Source organism: Anolis carolinensis, chromosome 4 (genome assembly GCF_035594765.1).
Source record: "Anolis carolinensis isolate JA03-04 chromosome 4, rAnoCar3.1.pri, whole genome shotgun sequence".
NCBI lineage: Eukaryota > Metazoa > Chordata > Lepidosauria > Squamata > Dactyloidae > Anolis > Anolis carolinensis.
The window spans coordinates 188,192,150-188,213,301 of NC_085844.1; the positions used below are offsets into that span (position 1 = coordinate 188,192,150).

Genomic DNA, 21,152 nt, shown 5'->3' on the forward strand with positions numbered 1-21,152 from the left:
ATTTCTGGGTAAGCAGAGTCTGTCAATTTCTTGGCTTGACCAGATGGCCAACAGTATGAGTTCAAGCGGAAACGAAGTTGGAGCAAAGCTCTGAAAAGTTACTTTTGGCTTTTTCGCACACTCACTGGTGGATTCTGAGAGCTGTAGTCCACAAAATAACATTTATAATTTCTGAGAATTAGACTGCTTAACCACATATTGTTGTGCTATCTTTTGCCATCTCACCAGTCAAAACTAGGTCACTTGAGAAATAGCAACTGAGAACAGTCAGCAGCATTATGGGATGACTTCCTGTTCTAGACTCTTACTCACCGTCTCTTGTAAGGCCAACTGTCACTCTACTTTTCCCATCTTAGTTGTTTACATAACACTTTGGCCTTGAAGATCTCTACTTGAAAAAGTTCTTGAATACTTTAAATACTTCTTGAATTCTTTAAATATTTACAAAACCAAATTCGATACACCATGCATGTACAAAATCTCCTTGGAAGACACTTTTAGATCCTGCCCTTATTATGGAGCAAATAGGGCTAACATTGCTAGGAACTACCCTACGCCCCTACAGGCAACAATACCAGTGGTTATACCAGCTGGTAAATATTGAACATAGCAATACAAAATAGTAACTAAACCAGGCTCAGCATCTGATCTAGGCAACTAGTTTAATTTTCAACTCTCAACAGAAATAGGCAGCAAGCCAGAAAATGTGTTCATGATAATGACTAGTTCTACTTGCAGGCCTGTAGCAAGGGGGTGGTTTTAGGGGTTCAACCCCCCCCCCCCCGAAATTTTTCAGGTTATAAAAAAAACCTGGTTTACTCATGAATTTTAACTGGTTAACCAAATCCCCATGCTAAGTCTATGAGACACAAAACATTAAGAGTCCCTCCAGCCACTATCTCAAGCAGATATTGACAGGTTTGTAGCGGGGAGGGGTGTGTGCCCCCCGAAATTTAAAAAAAAAAAAACCCAATTTTTTTTTCTGGCTACGGCCCTGTCTACTTGGTCATATTTTCTCAACCATTTATCTAAAAGTACCCCCCTCATAGATGCTGACAGCTACTGTGATGGAAACTACTAAACTTACCCAGCCTAGTTACTATGAAAAACCAGCTGTTCACTATTCTTCATCTACCCATGCTGATCTAAGTCAGAATTTCATTATGCTGAACTCAAAGGATACTAGCAGGAATAAGATGTATAAAATGGGAAAATATGCTTCTACTGCTAAGAGGGAATGTGGAGGAAAGGAAACTCAATAAAAGCCGGCAGTCAAAGTTGACAACACAGGTTGAAAAACATAACTCAAAGGAAAATCCAGGTCTCGGGGAGAGATAGCCTTCTGTACTCTGTACTAAATTATTGTTCCCATTATTTTGTATCTGGATGTACTACTAATAACTCATACAGATCACCCCCTATTCTGTGTAATCTTTAGATTTATTATATTCTTCCAGGGATTTTTTAAAAAGTGTGAATGTTCTTACAGGTTTGGTATCCCTTATCCAAAGTGCTTGGGTTTTGGATTCCTAGTATATACATAATAAGTTATCTTTGAGATAAGACATGGGATTATTTTATATGTAATATTTAAAATTATGTTTTGCAAGAAACAACGTTAGTGTACCCTGAACCATTCGAAAGCAAAGGTGTCACAATCTCAGCCACCCATGTGGACAATCTTGAATTAATTTGGAAGTCTGGATAAGGGATACACAATCTGTATTTTATTAAGCAGGTATTTTCTTTAACATATCCTATGCTTCTTTATGTCTAAATCCTTTGTGTGAACACTTTTTCTTTCACCTGTGCTTGAGGTTTTGCACTACATAAATATAGCATTATCACTTCTCTTATGTGCTGTATAGCATGAAAGGGCTCCTAGAAAATATACAGAAATGTTCCCTAGGCCCCAAACTGGTCATCTTACCACAGACATGAAAAGAGCAGGGATATCCAGTCTTCAAATAAAAATATTTCTTCCTTGTTTCCATTTGTTTCACCACTAAGACTTCTGCCTCATAAATATATCCCGTTTGCTCCCTGTACAACCTTCCCCTCCATCCACTGTCCCACGGCCTCCATCATACCTTTTTGGATGCCACCATCAGCAGTGCAAGAGAAATCTCCAGTGCTCAGGAGAAAGCAGGTGGCAGCTTTTTTGGTTTTGTCTCTAGTACTTGAGCGCCTCATGGGCCGCTTCTCCTCACACGGCGACGAAAGGGGCTGCTCTTCATCAGACAACACCACATTGGCATCACCATTCTGCTTGGTATCTTGGGAAAGAGCAAAGGGGGGGTCAGCATTTGAGACAAGACAAAACCAAACCTCCTGTTGATGCTTTCCTATAACATTCCAGAACATGTCAAGAAGACCTCCTGTCCCCGTCTGACAAATCCTAATCCCAATTTGTGTGGCCATTATATAACTGTGCCCACTCAAAGTGCATGGGTGGGTCATCTCTGGGCTCTTTTTCTATCCATCTCCTTCTATGTTGGCTGAGAAACTCTGTACAGAAAAGAAATGAAGCCACAGTGAATTTGAAGGAAATGTCTCCTTTTGTAGAAGACCTTAATTGTGCTTATTTAATAGTACAGTTGACCTTCCATATTTGTGGGTTTAACTTTTGCAGATTTGATTATTCATGGATTTTATTAAAATGTTATCTCTAGGTCCTCGACTACAACTCTGTGATTAACTTCTTGTTGATAGAGGTTGATGGAATCATCCTGGAGGACCAACAGATTCCTAGAGGTAACACCTCTCTAGGTCCTCCTGTGCAATTTTATGTTCAACCTCTAGCAGAAGTTCACCACTGAGTCATACTGGTGAATCTAGACATTCCTAACAGAGATGTTCTTTCAGGTAAAAAATTAGCATTTTAAAATTTGCATTCTTTCACTGTGTTGTCAAAGGCTTTCATGGCCAAAATCACTGGGTTGCTGTGAGTCTTCCAGGCTGTATGGCCATGTTCCAGAAGCATTCTGGAGAGGAGAAAATACTTCTGGAACATAGTCATACAGCCCGGAAGTCTCACAGTAACACATTCTTTCACTTTTGCAGGAGTCTTATGCTCTTAACCCAGAGAATGTGGAAGGCCGAAGAAAGCCTTTTGTGGGATTAACTTTTGCAGATTTGATTATTCATGGATTTGATTAATATGTTATCTCTAGAAATCTCAAGGTCCTCCAGCACAATCCTATGGTCAATGTCTTGTGGAAGTTGACCATAGAGCTGCAATAGAGGGCCTAGTGATTCCTAGAGAGTTGTTCTATCAGATAAAAAAACAGCTCTTAATTTGTGATTTTTCCACTTTTGCAGAGATCCCACACTCCTAATCCTATTAAAGTGGAGGGCCTATTGTATGTATTGATTGCTATTAACATTAGAGAATACATCCTGTGCCCATAAGAGAATTTCCCCAGATATTCACCGCTGGTTTGCTGTCTTCACTGCCTTGGGAATCTCAAGAATTATAATAGGTAGCATTTGGCTTCAGGGAGCAGTTTAGTGGCTTGCCCCTGGGATTTAATTGGCTGTCTGTGGAAGGATATGTGAAACCACAAATACAGGAAGCTTCTTTTGTATCAACAAGCACTCAGAGAGATAACTGTTGAAGTCCTGGAGAAAGGGCCCTGAAGAGCTTCCTGAGAGAATATGCTGCCTAACTTTAAACAAAAGCTGTAAGTGGTAGCAATGTAGAGGGGGAAAGATTTCTTATTGATGCTGGAGTGGCAGTCATGCATGATGGCTGCATGGGCATTGCAGAAAGAAGATCCAAGTTACAAATCACACATATACCTTTAGAGCCTAGGAAAGTTACCTTTTGGGACTGTAATTCCCAACATACCATGCTGGCTAGGGAATTCTGGGAACTTGAGTCCAAAACTGTACATTCTTCCAAGCTTTGTAGCTTTAAACTGCTTGTTGCAGTAGGAGGAAAGGCAGCTGCTCTTCTGTTGAGTTCCAGCAGTTTCTGCCATCTGGGAATTTGGCCACAATCCTGGGACATTCTAGTCTGGGGAACTGTACTCAGTTTTTTCATCATTATACAAAAGTGAACCTACTAAATACTGAATATTACAAAATAGAGAATGTCCCATGTGTCTCTGCCCTATGACACATGTTTATTAAAAAGCAAGCTTCAGTGTGGGCAAACAGAGCAAGTGTCAAGACGGCAGTGATACCTTTAGATGGCTTCTTCACAAACACATGTTTTCTGTACCAGCTTTTTGATATTTGAGCATCTAAGGCCACTGTACAAACCTTTCAGTAAAATATGCTTGGTAAATGTGCCAGTTATAATATTCCAGTACGGACATTGCTGTCTTGTCTAAATCTTCCACTTACCCTACCCCCAAAAAACATTAATTATCTCATAGCATTGTCTTGATCTCTGTCTGAAGAAAACCAGTAAACTGCTCAACTGTGTGTGTATGTGGATTAGGTCACCCATCAACTTTCTAGGATTTCATCTGGCAAGGAATCTTCACAGGTGGTTTCGCTAGTTTCTTTCTCTAAAATAGTTTTCCAACCTTTGGTCCTCCAGGTGTTTTGGACTTCAGCTGCTACAATTTCTAACAGCTAGTAAACAGCTGGGATTTCTGGGAGTTGAAGCTCAAAACACCCGGAGGACCAAACATTTGGAAACAGTTCTAAAATACAGCCTACAGCATCAGGGTTCCTCAGAATCAGGTGAAGTATCAACAGATCAGAAAGGTTGTCTGCATCTTCAAAAATGGGGTGGTGGTGGTGGAATTATTGCTCCAATCAGCTTGACATCAATACCAGGAAAGATTCTAGAGCAGATTATTAAACAGATAGTCTGTAAGCACTTGGAAAGGAATGTCATGATCAATAAAAGTCAACATTGGTTCCTCAGAAACAAAAATATTGGTTTCTCAAAACATTGGTTTCTCAACATGTGTTCCTGCATGGCAGAATGGGGTTTGACTGGATGGCCATCTCTCAACTCTATTTGCTATACTGGTTGCACCCTATCTACTCTGCATCAATTCCGTAGCCAATTTCCCTCTTTTGGGTGTAAGGCTGGCATTTCACAGTGGCTGCAATTAACCTGCTATTGAGTCTGTTTGGTTTGCTCACCTGAAAAATAAGGAAACAACAACAACAACCCTTTAGCATAGCTACACTGGGGGCAAGCTAAGTATTTCTTCAGCTTACGTATTTCATACTTTCTGTTATGAGCCAAATCAGGAGAGAAACCATTGAAGTTAAATCCTCAGATAATGCATGGTGTGCCAATCCTATTGTTTTCCATGCTCCCTGTCTTACATATGCACACACATCCATTCAAACAAAGACCAGCCCCCACATCTGTCTCTTCAGGAGTCATTTACCAGAAAGCACTTCAATAAAAATTCTTGCCTGTCTTCCGGCTAAAAAAGAGAATGTGCACTCTCGCTTCCTCTTTAAAGCCTACTGTACAATTAGGCCTCCCATGCAAGTCCCAAAGCAGTTCCCACTGCTAGCCAGAAGTCTGCAACAAGAGACCCAAGAGAAGTACAGCCCTAAGCTGCAGCTATAGAGCTATCTGAACAACAGCCAACTGCTGAAACAAACAAAGGCTCAGCAGCAACCAGGAATAAATTACCTGCATCATACACATGCTCCATATTGTGGCATTTATCATTTGCACATCTTGGAAACAGCTGTTTACAGTCATTTGCTACTTGTAATTAATTATTTTCCTAAAAATAAAAGCATGAATACACTACATTACAGATATAACTCAACAAGAGTTATAACCTCACTTTCGTAGTGCAATTTTAACTTTTTGTTGCTTTTATAATGATAGTGTAGCCACACCAAAGAGGAGTGGAGGAGTACCACATGGTTGAAGTGCTGGCTCATATGATATTTGATACTACTGAATGGAAAACACAAAAAATAATTACTAGATATTTATGTGAAACGGGAAAATAAAATATTGTTTTTAAAATTCTAATTAACTAATTACTGAGAATGGTTTTGGGATGTAACTGTAACTACGGTAATTGGTTTTGAAAGTCTCTTTCCAAGTTGTGATCATTAGGGACTAAGTTTGAGAGGCCAAGTAACACCCTCAGATACTTCCTGGAGCAAAAAAGGTCAAATAGTAAACCAGTGCACAAGAAGGTCATCATTCATATAGCTAGAACATGGAACGGGCACTTGACTACACCTCTCGGATTCTTGCAGCCAGCATAATCATGACTGACTGGAAGATTTGGAGTTATACTCCAATGTTGATTTGAATCAGTATTCATTACTATCATTCTGCAGCTTCAGAGACTAGAACATAAAGGAGTTAATCCAAATTATAAGAAAAGGGATTCCACCTAAACATTAGGAAGACTATCTTGACTCGAAGTTGTATTGGACAGAGGACCACAGCCTTAGAGGGTGGAACCCTCTCATTCTTTGAAGATTTACAGAGGTTACATGGCCATCTTTCTGGAGTACTTTAATTATGAATTCCTACATGTCAGAAGTTAGACTAGATTATCCTCATGGCCCCTTCCAACTTTACGATCATAACAGGAGTGATTCAAAGACAGAATCAGAACTTGAAAACATTGGTCTGAAATGCAGCTCTCAGAATCCTTCACTCAGCTTTTGACACACATGATAGAGAACCTGTCTTTGATCCTCTACAAGGTGTGCTTTAGCTGCATGCAGGTACCTACCACCATTCCCTCTCTCCATAGGCTTCATCAAGCCCAGGATCTTAACATCTCACCTGATCTTTTGCTTGCCATCATCCCTGCTGCTGTTGTTGCTGTTGCTGCTGCGAGGGGGCTGTTACAACTCTGGACACTGTTGTGGGGGGAGTTGTCATCTGATCTGCAGTAAGTTGGAGAGTCAAGTGGTGCTGGGCGAGGTATATGCTTCTTTTTCTTCTTTGGGAGCTTCTGCTTAGCCATAGCCAAGGAGTAATACATTCCAAAATTGTTGACAATTACTGGGACGGGCATGGCAATGGTAAGGACTCCAGCCAGAGCACAAAGCGCTCCCACCAGCATTCCTGACCAGGTTTTAGGGTACATGTCACCATATCCCAGAGTGGTCATGGTCACTACAGCCCACCAGAATCCAATGGGAATATTCTTGAAATGGGTGTGGTGACTACCACTAGGGTCATTTGGCTCGGCACCAATCCTTTCAGCATAATAGATCATGGTGGCAAAGATTAAAACTCCCAGAGCCAGGAAGATGATGAGAAGAAGAAACTCATTAGTACTGGCCCGGAGCGTGTGTCCCAGCACCCGAAGACCCACAAAATGGCGTGTCAATTTGAAGATTCGAAGGATCCGGACAAAGCGGACTACCCTCAGGAAGCCCAGGACATCTCGTGCAGCCTTCGATGACAGGCCACTGAGACCCACCTCTACATAGAAGGGCAAGATGGCTACAAAGTCAATGATATTAAGAAGGTTCTTAACAAAGACCAATTTATCTGGACAGCACATAATGCGTACTAGAAACTCCAGAGTGAACCACAGGACACAGACTCCCTCAATGTAAGTGAGAACGGGCTCCGTCTCCATCTCATGCACCACAATGAACTGTGTCGTGTTGCCATCCACCACCGTCTCAGTTGTATTCGAATGGGTAATGAAGGCTTCATGTGTCTCCAAGCAAAATGTGGTGATGGACACCAGAATGAAAAAAAGGGAGGCAAAGGCAATTACCTGGAGAGGAAGGGGAAAACAATCTCAGTGGTTAAAATGAACATGCCATGAGAGATGAAAAACAATCTAAAGAGAGATGTGACAAACTGTGAAATACATTTTCTTCCTTTCTCTCATCTGCTTTTATTAATCACTACAAAGACAGAATGAAAATACTGTACACACTTGATTTGAACTAGAATGAGAACTAGCTCTGATCAAAATATATGTTTGGAGTTGTGATTTGCACATTTCATGTGAGACTCTGTCTCTTCTTGGTTCATTGTAGGCTATCCATGTATAATACAAATTACTTCCTTGGAAGGATTCTACTTTTCATGACTACATCACATTACAAATTTCTTATCACATTTCATGTGCCACGGTGTTCGGTTTATTGCAACAGTTCGGTGAATGGCCAGTATTTGTCACTGTCAATACTTTCGACTTTTAATTTTCCTCTTACCTTGCTACATACATACAACAGCAACAGCAATAACAATAATAATTTTATTTCTTACCCGCCTCTCCTCACAGCTTGAGGTGGGTTACAACATTGCTAAAACACCTAATCAAAACACATAATCATTCCTGATCATGTATACTCTGTGGGTGGATGTGTAGAGTATTTAATGTATCTGATACTACTATCCATAAATGCTTGTGCTGCAATAAATTAATTTTTATGTAAAGTGTCAGGGCTACTACTGCAATACACAAAGATTGGGGAATTGTTATTATTCAAGAATGGATCATAGTTTTGAATTCCAATCCATGTCTCAAGTCTCAAGGCAGACTAATATCTTGAACCAATATGTACAAGTGAAAGGGTGGCTATATTGCGTAGAAGGCAAATTTCAAGTCATAATTGTGGTGAGATCTTTAAAAGGCCAACCAGAAAGGTATATTACCTAGCATTTGAAATTCACATGCATCTTCATCACGAAAGTGCTGGAGAAGCTGAATCTATACTGCCAGTTTGAAACTGCATTATATGGTCAGTGTAGACCAGTGGTTCTCAACCTGTGGGTCCCCAGGTGTTTTGGCCTACAACTCTCAGAAATCTCAGCCAGTTTACCAGCTGTTAAGATTTCTGGGAGTTGAAGGCCAAAAATCTGGGGACCCACAGGTTGATAACCACTTGTGTAGACCCATATAATGCAGTCCAGTGCAATTAAAATTGCATTATATGTGTCTACTCTACACTGACCACATAATGCAGTTCTAAGCTGCATTATGTGGCAGTGTAGATCCAGAGTCATGCAGTCTGAGTTGGTATGAAAGAAAGGTTTGACTAGAGCAGATGTTGGAAAAGTGCAACCTATTGGCAGTCTGTGTCTCCAGGGCCATTTTGAGGCACCAAGTATCCCAGTAATCTCACTCCCACTGGGGAAAAAAACAGGTAATGAATTCTAGCTTATGATTTGTTATGCCTCTCTAGGGCCTAAAGTAGTAAATGGCTCCCTTGCACTCCTAGAACGTGTGGAGAGACAATTACGCATATGGTGTGGGTCTGGTGGTAGGGTTCTCTCAAGTTCCCTAGATGGCCCACGAAGTCCCCTCAACATTAGAAAACTTCCCACCACTGGAGTAGACTATAAAAGATGGTGATAACCCAATTGCTTTATCTCATCTCAATGCAAAATGTAGGCTGTGGGAGTAAACACCACCACACTCTCACTGAATGCTTTTGCCTAATCTCTGCCTGATGAAGAAGCTTGTGAGTTTGAAAGGTGAAAAAAAGTAAATCTTATACCTTTCTAGTTGGCCTAAGAAAAATATCACCACAATATGTTCCTATATATGTTAACCTAAAAATAACCCTCACTGAAATTAGTGAGATGTCCCACTAAGTAAATGTGTATAGTATAAGCCAATCTACCATACTTTGCTCATCTTCAAGGTCTACCACTATTAACTTCTATGATGGGGATGATATCATGGTGATCTTGGCCCTTACTTTCAAATCAGGTAAGATCTAGACAAACTGGATTCCCTTCTCTCTTTATTGTGTCCTTTTCTGAAGCAGTTATTAGCATCATGGAATTCGCCATCGTATAGATTGCAATAAACTAGTTGTGGCGTTTGTGCTCTCTTGCATCCCAAAAGCCATATTTAACATCTCTGCTGATACTAAGAATAAGAAGGAGGATTTCAATTACCCAACTAGGACTGCTTGCATTTGCTTGTATTCCAGTCTTATTCATGTGAATCTTCCTTTGTGCTTCAGTTTGGCAACAAAAGGAATTAAAGAATTTCTAAGTATTTTTAATAAACAAAGCAGGAATGAAATCCATCAAATGCACAACAGGATTTTTTTATTTTGTTCATAAAGAGCCAGAGCAAGTCTCTAACTATTTCAATCAATAAGAAAACCAATCTATTCTCTGAGTACTATATTAATAAAAACATCGATTTTCAATTGAATAGTCTTCATATTAGCCAGAAAAATAATTCAAAGTTTTTGCCCATGCAGCCTACTATGTTTCTTTTACACTTCAGTGTTTACATCTTTTTGAGAAGAAGAAGATCAACTGAGAACCTGCTGTGCAAAATAGACTATTCAAAAGACTTACCAAGGGAAGTGGGTGGTGTCCCCAGATGTTGTTAGACTTCAACTTCCCAAGCTTCAGTGTTAGCCATACTGGCCAGGACTGATGGGAAATGCAGTCTAAAGCAACTAGAAGACAATGCATTCTTCACCTTGGTTTACTCCCACGGAAGTAAACATGGGATTGCAATCTGAGGTCAGAAGGATGTATGGTAAAACCTGTTCAACAAACCCAAGGATGTTTTAAGTTTGGCCCCTTCTACACTGCCATATAAAATTCAGATTATCTGCTTTGAACTGGATTAAATGGCAGTTTAGACTGATATAATCCAATTCAAATAAAACAATCTGGATTACCTGATTTGATAATCTGGGTTATATAAGAGTGTAGAAGGGGCCTTTGTTCTCCCTGAATAAGCTTCCCATGTCACAAAGAAAGCCACTTTTGAAATCTGAGGTCCCTTCTACATTGCCATATAAAATCCAGATTATCTGCGTTTAACTGGATTATATGGCAATGTAGATTCATATAATTCAGTTCAAAGCAGATAATGTGGATTATATGATTTGATAATTTGGGTTATATGGCAGTATAGTAGGGGCCTTTGTTTTCACAAGTGAGAACTGGTAATTGTTAGAAAGCAAGAACATTTTCACCTCTCCATGAGATAGGCTCATTATTGTTGATTGAGATACAAATGTCCATAATTTGCCACTCATTCCCAAGGAATTTATTGTGAGAGATTTATGATAATGTAACGTACATATCTTCAAGTTGCCTGTCAATTTATGATGACCCCATGAATTTCATACAAATTTACTTAGCAGGGATACTTAAGAGGTGGTTTGTAATTGCCTTCCTCTGAAATATAGCCTACAGCACCTGGAAGGCATTGAACAGACTGTGCTCTGGCCCCACGAGATGCAGAGCCAACCTTAAGAAATGGGGCCACAAAATGGAGTCCACGGCATGTAAGTGTGGAGAAGAGCAAACCACAGAGCACCTATTACAATGCAGTCTGAGCTCTGCCACATGCACAACAGGAGGACCTTCTTACAGCAACACCAGAGGCACTCCAAGTGGCCAGCTACTGCTCAAAGGACATTTAATATAATGCCAAGTTTTTAACTTTGTGTTTTCAAATACATTACAACGGTACCCTTGGTTCGCTTCTGACATAAATAAATAAACCTAGTATTTCTGGGCAGTCTTCCATCCAAGTACTAACTTTACTTAACTTCTCAGATGAGATGAGATCAGGTATGTCCTCTTCCTTCACCTAATTCTATCTCTGAGAGCAAATTACAAGCTTGAATTCAGGGTGTCTCACCAAATATCATCTGGTTTTATTTTATGGGATTATTAATCATATAATACATATATTTTAAAATGCCACTTATTTGTTTTAATTCAGCTTCAAGTTTAACCCATATTACTTTTTTTACACTAAGCTACATTTCTATATATACTGCCCTGAAAGTAACAGTCTACTTCTAAACCTGTCTACTCAGAAGTATGGGCACTGATGCTTAGTGTCCAGAACTGTGTAAAATTGTATACAATACTGAAAAATTGAGGGGCCAAATGCAATTACTGATCCCAAACAAAATGAACCTAATTAATGAATTGGACTTTATAAGTAAACACTTATAGTGATTTATTCTAATTGAGACTAAAAATTGGATTTATCCCAAGATTTTTCAAAATCATCATAATAAAAAAAAATCACCCTAGTTACAGTGCTCCTTGGTATTCAATCTCATTATATTAATGGAATTTTGGTGCATTTCCATTTCAAAGTAGTCTTGTTCTTGGCTGTAATTCCATAACATACAGGATATTTCAGGAATAAGATACATGTACACATAAGACCCCAGTGGCACAGTGAATTAAACAGCTGAGCTGCTGAACTTGGTAACCAAAAGGTTGGCGGTTCGAATTCAGGGAGCGGGTTGAGCTCCTGCTGTTAGCCCTAGCTTCTGCCAACCTAGCAGTTCGAAAACACACAACTATGCATAGATCAATAGGTACAGCTCCGGTGGAAAGGTAATGGTGGTCCATGCAGTCATCAGCCACATGACCTTGGAGGTGTCTACGGACAACGCCTGCTCTTTGGCTTAGAAATGGAAATGAGCACCAAACCCCAGAGTCAGACACGACTAGACTTAATGTCAGGGGGAAATCTTTACCTTTACCTACACATAAGATACAATGGTATATCACGTCCCTCAGAAATGCTGAATGCTTTATTTTGAAAATCAGGCCAACCAGCCATCCCACAGAGGAGGTGATCAGCATATTGCAAAATGCAAGGCTTCGTGCCTAGTCCCAGGCAAAATCTAGCCATTGTACTAGGACATTACTGGCAAAATTTAAAAAGAGGTGCATACACCCAGGGCTATGGAAGACAAATGCTGGTTTGACATTACTTCATGGTTTAATTGGCCCGGTTCCTTGGTACAATTATGTTAATTCAATTTATTTGTTTCAAATACGTCTGTACTGCTTTTTATGGCAAAGCCTTCACAAGATGGCTCACATTTAAACTAAGCATAAAACAACAATGTTCCCCTACAGTTATGATAATATAAAACAATGGTTTAATTAGTTTGCAAGCCAGCAGCACTGTCCCGCATAATTAAATTATAATTAAACCATTTAAATCCAGCACCACTACCAGTTAAAAATTCAGCCCAGAATCTCAGCTAAAAAAAGCTTGAAAATGATTTTTTTTTCAAGGCTCATTTTAAAACTTCGGGAAGGAATTCTGCTCACATCTCTGGATAATGGTACACCACTGGTAAAATGTATATCATTATTGCAAGTAGTTTGTAGCTTCATATTATTACAGCTGAATATTTTGTGTGTCTATGTCCCTTCAAGTTGCCTGTCGACATATGCCAACTTCATGAATTTAATTGGGTTTTTTTAATAGCAAGAAATACTCAGAGGTGTTTTGCCAGCTCATTCCTCATAGGCAGATATTAGGAAGATAAAAATAGTGACCACAGTAGATTCTGAAGCAAAGTAAATGCTTTTAAATTGCATGCTGACTTTTGACAACCCCATGATTTTCAGAGGGGATCTTCTGAAAATTTTAAACTTTCTTATGAAGACATGATTCATGATTTAATATGATAGTTAAGAAATCAGATAAAGACCACCATTTGGAAGAAGAGCTATGAAACAAATAGATTTTTGGTTGTAATATATATATAATTGAACACCAAAATGTAGATAATTAATGGTATTTCCAATTTCTCTATACATAAATGAAAGCTAGGCAATAAAGGCTGCGGAAAAGAAAAAAAATCAACACATTTGAAATGAAGCAATGGAGGAGAAATTTACAAATATCATGATCCACCAAAAATGGATCCTAGAACAAGTCAGGAGGAGCCAAATGATTAAACTGAAGATTATTGTACTTTCATTCATTACAAAAGATGATTGAGGTGGTTTATTCGTTCAGTCGCTTTCGACTCTTCGTGATCTCATGGACCAATCCACGCCAGATCTCCCTGTTCAAAAGCGTCTTTCTTCCTTCACTCAGCCTTCCTTATGGTCCAGCTCTCACATCCATAGGTTACTATAGGGAATACCATTGCTTTAACTATGTGGGCCTTCGTTGCCAGAAAATATAATACTAAGTCGAAGGCACTACACCATAGGAGTTGACTTAGTAAAAAAAGTTATGGCCTTCAGTTTGCAAGACCTGTTTAGGTCTGTTAACAGTAGGGCTTCTTGAGCATCTCTCAAGAATGTATGGTGACTCCATGATTACAGGGTCACCATAAATTGAATCTAGCAATGCATGTTAGCAACAACAAACCTGAACATTAGCAATTTGAAGAAGTTTCTTTCAGTGGACACCAAGCCTTAATGGAGGAAATCCTTCCTTCCCTATGATGCCTTTGGCACTAATAAGAACAGTGAGTGGGGAGAAAAGCGACTTCTGTTCCTTTGTTAATATATTGGTACCATGCAGCTTATGAGCTTAATGTATCTACAGCGGAATAGAGTTTCCTATGAAGATCATTATGGAATGAGCAGGTTCATTATGGAATGAGCAGAGATACTTCTAATAACTGGCCAAAGTCTGCATCTTAAAGTATATCTTGAAACAAATAGCTGGCGGAGACAACCATCTAATTCAAGCCTGGGTGCCAAATTGGTTTTTAACTGTTTTTAGAGGTAGCTTCATATACAGTACATTATGGTAGTTCATTTGGATGCTACTACCGAACTGATAAGTGAAATGAGACTATCTCTATCCAAAGTATCCACAGCGGAAAAGCCAACCTTAGCAAGTGAGAGGTGGTTCAAGATGTGAATGGCACTTTGGCCTGCAAAGTAAACATCAAAGGTAATAGCACACTTCCATGCTGTGAGCATGATGCTTGAAGGAATGTTAAGAAGAGTCAGTGACCACTGAAACATGAGTTCATGGTGGCATTTACAGGAATTTATTTCTCCATAAACATCCTTAGTGATAGGTTAGACTAAAAAAGTATAACAGCCAAGGTCAACCAACCAGCTTCGTGAGTAAGTGGAGATTTGAATGTAAGTCTCCTTGGTCTGCCACCCTCAAACATTTAATCACACTAGCTTCCTATGCAAGATAATTGTGCCTCTGCTACTATCAGCTCAATTGCCATCTGATTGCAGGAAACACGATGAATTCCTCTTAGGTCTAAAGAACCTCTGGATGAATTTCTGATGCCCTCTGTCCATAATAAAGCTCTGTCTTTACCTTTTGCACAATCTGTAATCGATTGCTGCTCTTGGCTGCAAAATTAATGCCTGCCTGTGTGACTGACAGAAAGTGCGGCAGAAGGTCTGCTTTCATTTGAGGCTTTTAAACTCTGCCCTCCTCTGTTAAGCAGGCTGCTGCAGCATTTCATGTTCGTGATTACAGCTGTTTCGGTGAGGCTCTGGCATGCCTTTTCTTTGTTCAGCACTGCAGGGGGGCAATGCTTCTTCCCAGCATAAAGCCTGGTTTCCTACTGTTGCTTCTAAGCCAGACCCTCCCCGCAGCCAAAATCAAGCCATGAAGGTTTCTCCGCACTTAATATGGAGCCAATGAGGCCTTTAAGCAGCTTTCTAACCTGATTTAGTGTAATTTAAGAGCAATCCCATGCTGCCACGCTGTCATTAATGCACCTCATTTTCCACTTTGTCTCCTGAAAATAGCTTCTGCATGGGTGTGAAGAAAGAAACTCAACATTCCGATCAAACATATGAATGAGGCTGACCCAAGACATTTTGCTGCCAGAAGTAAAGAACAAGATGGAGCCCCAATGCTATTCATCACACCAAACAGTGGCCAAACTGGCTGGATGGATAGGATCGTACTTCAGCTCTAGAAACAAGAGTATTACCTAGCTTTGAGGATGCAAGGCAGGCTATTTAGTGTGCACAGTTTTGTCCTCCAACACTTGGCAGACATTTAACAATATTTGTTGCCTGAGGCAACGAACTCACTGAAACAGCAGGCAGGGCTGGCCCTGTTTCTGAACTCCTACACTGAGACTGATGTCATACCAAGAATGTCACTAAGTTTTGGGGTTCCTGACTTAATTAATTTCCTTTTGTGACACCATGTTTTAGAACAAGGAGGAGGGTGTATATTTGAAGACGGGGCAAGACGGTTAACTAGCTAGCATAACTAGAAAGCTGGCTAGTCAGGAGATTCTGATTGCAAATAGGCTATGCAAAACAGAGTCCCATCTGGAGCCAGAGACAGACCAGCAATGACCTAAATCAGGATGGGGAAACTACATCCCCTGTAGCCTCAAGTCCTTTTCTGTGGTGCCTAAAGTCCCTTCAGACCTCTTTCAAAGAAGCCAGCCCTACCAAACCTTTAAAAAATAGGGTGAAAAATAACTCCAAAACATCAGGAAAATATCTCTACATATAACAGCTTGGCCTTAATAATGCCCAATGACACCTGTTCCATTGCATAAAACCTCCCAGGCAAAATTTGCCCAGTAGTACAAGAGTGACTTCAGCAGTGCATTCCGCTGCAGGGAAGTTCAGGGATAAAAACGGGTCCCTGCCAGAGTTGACTACAGCTGACGTAGGTCATGGATGGGGAAAGCCTTCCAGCTGGAGAGGTGAATGCAGTTTCAGTCTTAGGGCCTGCATCCCAGAGTGGATGAGGGCGAAGGTTGAAATGAAAAATGCCAGCACATTTTTGTTTGAAGTATCTACTAATGAAAGGGGCGTGGGTTTAAAAAGAGAATTTTCAAAGATACATGTAATGACTACAAGTCCCATATGTTTTGCTCGACCTAAGTTGCAAAAGGCCTAAGTTTGAGGAAAGGCTGCGCTTGAGAGAAAATGCTGATGTTTGGGAAAAGAGTTGTTCCAGAGAAAAGAAGTTACTTTCAAATAATAACAATACATCAAGTCAAAACCGGTTCCCATATGATTTCAAGTGTATACTTGCAACAAGTCAGGGTCAGTAACATGAAAGCACCATTGTCTAAAGAATCACATGATGTTACAGCATAGAAAACCAATGGGATTGCATGGTGGTTAAGATGCTTGCTACATAGCCAACATTAGACAAATGGGGTAAATGATCTTTGTAAGCCAATAAGGATATGCTTACTATTTTCTGTGGAAGTGATAAAAACCCTTGCAACCAGGATTTAACCTCAGAGACTGAGATTCCCTACCCCTGTCCTTGATGCAATAAGTTATATCATAGTAAGGGGGTAATAGGCCTTGTGGAATAGAGTAGAGTAGGGCATCTCTGACTTACTATCATGGGTTAATATGCCATGCTTTACCTTTAATTGTGTCAACTGGAGCCAATTTTGTACCATGTTAACAGTCAGGTTAACTGGAGCTCTTGGTGGCGGAGTGAGTTAAACCGCTGAGCTGCTGAACTTCTGGACTGAAAGGTTGGCAATTCGAATTCAGGGAGTGTAGTGAGCTCCTGCTGTTACCCCCAACTTCTGCCAACCTAGCAGTTTGAAAACATGCAAATGTGAATAGATGAATAGGTACCGCTCCGATAGGAAGGTAACCACGCTCCATGCAGACATGCCGGCCACATGACCTTGGAGGTGTCTATGAACAATGCCGGCTCTTCAGCTTAGAAATGGAGATGAGCACCAACCCCCAGAGTCGGACACAATAGACTTAACATTAGGGGAAACCTTTACCTAACAGTCAACGGGTTTGGCTTTATCTGTTTGGTATATCTAAACCAGAGAACCAGCAAAGTATAATGATTTGAGCATTGGTTTACTACTCTGAAGACTCCCCACTTCGATTCCTCACTTGGTCAGGTGATTTTGTGCAAGGCATACACTCTCAGCCACAGAAAACACTGGGATAGGTTCATCTTAGTTCATAAGTCAGAAATGACTTGAGAGCACAGAACCAGGGTTGTGGAATATTTGGTCCTCTAGATGTTTTGGATTATAATTCCCACTATAAATTTCCATACTAGAATGGGTTTGATGAGAGCTATTTAAAAATAAAATTCATGTGCTTTGGTTCGCCAGTGAGCATCCATAATATCAATTACAGGCAGTCCCCAAGTTACAAACAACATAGGTTCTCCAGGTTTATTTTTAAGATGAATTAGGGTTATTCCGAGGGTTTACTGTTGGCGTCACATCGGCACTGAGTATGTGTCAATTGGAAACAACTTGTTTTTTATCCATAGCTATGACTGCATTTTATTAATTGTAATGTTTTACATTGTAATTTTGTGGTTTTATTGTTTTTAAGTTTATGTAGTGTCTATATGCAGCACTTCACTGTATTTTGTTAGCAGCCCTGAGTCCCTTCGGGGAGATGGTGGCAGAGTAACAATAAAATATATTTATTTATTTATCTTTATTTGTATGTACGTCGGAACAGATACATTTTAAATGTGTGACTCCAGCCAAAAATCTGTGTTTCAGATTTGGATAGCATAGGGAAGGGTTAATGCCCCCATGTGGTGTTTGTGTTGCTATCTGTGCCCCCTGTTCAAAATATTTCACCACACTTTCTGTCCCTGCGAGAATTGGATTTTGAAAAAAATGGCTTGTTGTGGAAGCAAGGATTGGGGATAAAGCTTCAGTTGAAACACCTTTTCCCATGATAACTCCTTCAGGAGTAAATTTCCCTTTCTGTTGTCTCAGCTCCTTTCTTAACTGTGAGTTGTTTGTAACTCGGAGACTGCCTGTACAGTAAAAAACTTGGCTGTTTTTTTTGCTCCCCATATGTTTGTTCAAATATAAGCTGAGGTCCACATCTCTACTGAAAGAGTGAGTTAGAATGACATCATTTAGGATCTTTTTCCTAAACCTGGTGATTCAGGACATGTCTGCCACTATTTATAAAACATTATCTGGCCTGATAAAGCAAGACAAAACTTCATAGGACCAGTGATGCTACTTCTCATGTACGAAGGCTAATAAGAAAATCATTTGGGTTCTGCAACAATTTATTCCCATCATGGTGAAGAAGGAATCTTATGGCATTCTTTGGTTCAAAGCCTAGCAAGTAACAGAGATCAGAGATATCTTTGCAGAAGCACTGCATGCGCGTAGGTGTGGGAATGGAGGAGTCGTAACTGTTTCATTCACATTTCTTTCTTTCATAGTAAGAATAATTATTTCTGCACCATCTAATGAAGCCTAGGGCCATTTTCTAAAACAACCCATTTATATTTAATGAACCATTTACATATCTTGCTCAACTCCAGCATATAATGTTAGAAGGACAGATACAGGATATTTAGATGATACCAATTAAGATAACCTTCCTGAACTTCTCTGGAGTTTGAAATCAGTTGAATTGCATCCATTAGCAGAATGGAGGATTTGTATTCAGTATTTGGGTTTAAAGGAATTTTAAGATGGAGAAGAACCAAATCTCTGTGCCAAATTGCTGTCAGCAGAAGCTGCCAGGTCGCATCAGCTAGATAATGCTAAGTGGATCGTCATACATATTCTGTCTCCTTTGGGAGCTACTGTGTATCATCTTAAACCCAGGTCACTGGAGTATTAGAGCCACATTTCCTGCCACTTTATCTAACATTGTTGTTGGGCTGCCTCATCCAGATTTCTCCAACAAACTGAAACCTCTGCCGCCACATAAAAAGTCTTTACCTATGGGAGAGAAGGAGCTGAGAATATTATCATTTAGAAAGATTTGTGAGAAGACAAGGAAAGCTGTCATCAACATTCTGTTTACTAGATTCCTCGTAATAATCATTAGCATTGGAACAGCTTTTCAGTTTCTGAATTACAGTTATCACAATATCACCAGCAGGTTTCATTGAGGTCAATGGCCAAGAAAAGCATTTTCCAAGAGAACCCGAGAGACAGGACGATGCAGTAGGGGAAAATCCCTGGAGGCAGTTTTCAGTGAGTCTATTTTGGACCTTCTCATAACCTGAAATCTAAAACCTTTGAGACAACACGGGGGTCTGCAGTTCCATTTCCAGGACTGATCTTTTTGGGATTTGGCTGCTGACATTTTCTGTTTGGCTGGAAGAAAACATGCTGGATGAAGTACTCCAACTTTAGCCTGCAGCACCTATATTTTGATGTGAGAAAGCAGGACAAATGCACTTTACACCTTTAAATGTCAACACTTCTTTTGCATCCCAAGTGGATGCTTGTGAGATAGAAAGCTAAGATGATGCATCTGTCAGCATATATGTGTTTCAGGTGACTAAGCAAAGAGATATAGGAATGGCTGTTTTGGGGGGATGAAAGCAGGTGTGTATGACTACATGGCAAAGGATAATAGATAATATTTATATGCAACAGCAGATGAATGTGGAAGATTGTTAGTGTTTTTTGTATGTGTCTTAATGAGAATGGAGTAGAATAAGATTATGATTCTTGTTTTAAAATCTACAGATATTACATCCCAAAGATAAGGAGTGAGTTGCTCCAGTAATGGAACAGACTTATAACCACCTTAAAGTATAAGCTTGCGTTTTACTGGTGAGAGTTAGGAAGGATGATAGAAATAAATAGGCATGGCTACCTTCTTCCACTACGTACCATTGGAAGTAATGACCCTATTCTGAGTTTCAGTGGCATGTTAAGTCTTCTCTCCACTTATTCCCAAGTATGGTATATAAATTAATGTGTGGGTAAAGGAAAGGGGTCACCTGTGGCACAATATATCAAGGCTCAACCCAGAAATGTGCATCCTTTTTTATTTTTCATGATTATGTTTTTAACTGCCTTGAATTCTATTGATATTTTAATTATATTTCTAACTTTTGTATGATGTGATTTTTAAAAAGGCTATATCCATTTTAAGTCTTGCAAGACACCTTTAATCCCAGACTGGAAAAAGGGCATGATATAAATATTATAATGAAAGCAACAAAAACAACAACCTAGGGACTAAACCGGTTAGTCTCAATCAGGGTAGATCAGTGGAAACAATTTTTGAAAGGTGATAATGCATGGATATATCTCATGGATTCCATAGTTTTAGCCAAATTCATATTAACAGTAGGATTCAAATTTTGAGGCTTTTCATATAGATGAGCTCACACAGGAAGGTAAAAATAGCCAACTCTGTTTGGGCTCTCCTAAAACTGTGTTGGATCTTGAAGTGAGTGGGTAGAAGAGGAAAATAAATTCTGTAGCATCCAATGGTGTCCTCAGAAGGCCACCATACTGGGCCAGCCTGTTCTAGAGGACTGTCAGAGAGACCTCCCTGTCGATCATTTGCCTATAGACAGCTGTGTGCCCTGGGGACCTGAGGCTGGGACAGGACTGGGATCACATCGTCAGCATGTTGTGTATATGAAGCCAAGAAGCACCCATGTGCATGCCGAAAGACACGCAGGAAGACATCCTATCACCTGTCTCCATCAGGAAAAGTCAGGAGAGAGGTCATATGAGGAGAAGGCATGACACACACCGAGGAAGGACAGTAAGCACGGTGG

General features: G+C 40.0%; 1 protein-coding gene across 1 annotated transcript in view; it reads right to left on the reverse strand.

The window, feature by feature from the left end:
• Positions 1-21,152, reverse strand: part of kcnc4 (potassium voltage-gated channel subfamily C member 4) — a 44,400-nt gene that overhangs the window by 21,012 nt on the left and 2,236 nt on the right. The window contains exons 2-3 of the mRNA XM_003220235.4: positions 6,743-7,694; positions 2,091-2,276 (exon numbers count right to left, since the gene is read on the reverse strand). Coding sequence (XP_003220283.1) covers positions 2,091-2,276; positions 6,743-7,694 — 1,138 coding nt within the window. The remainder of the gene's footprint in view (positions 1-2,090; positions 2,277-6,742; positions 7,695-21,152) is intronic.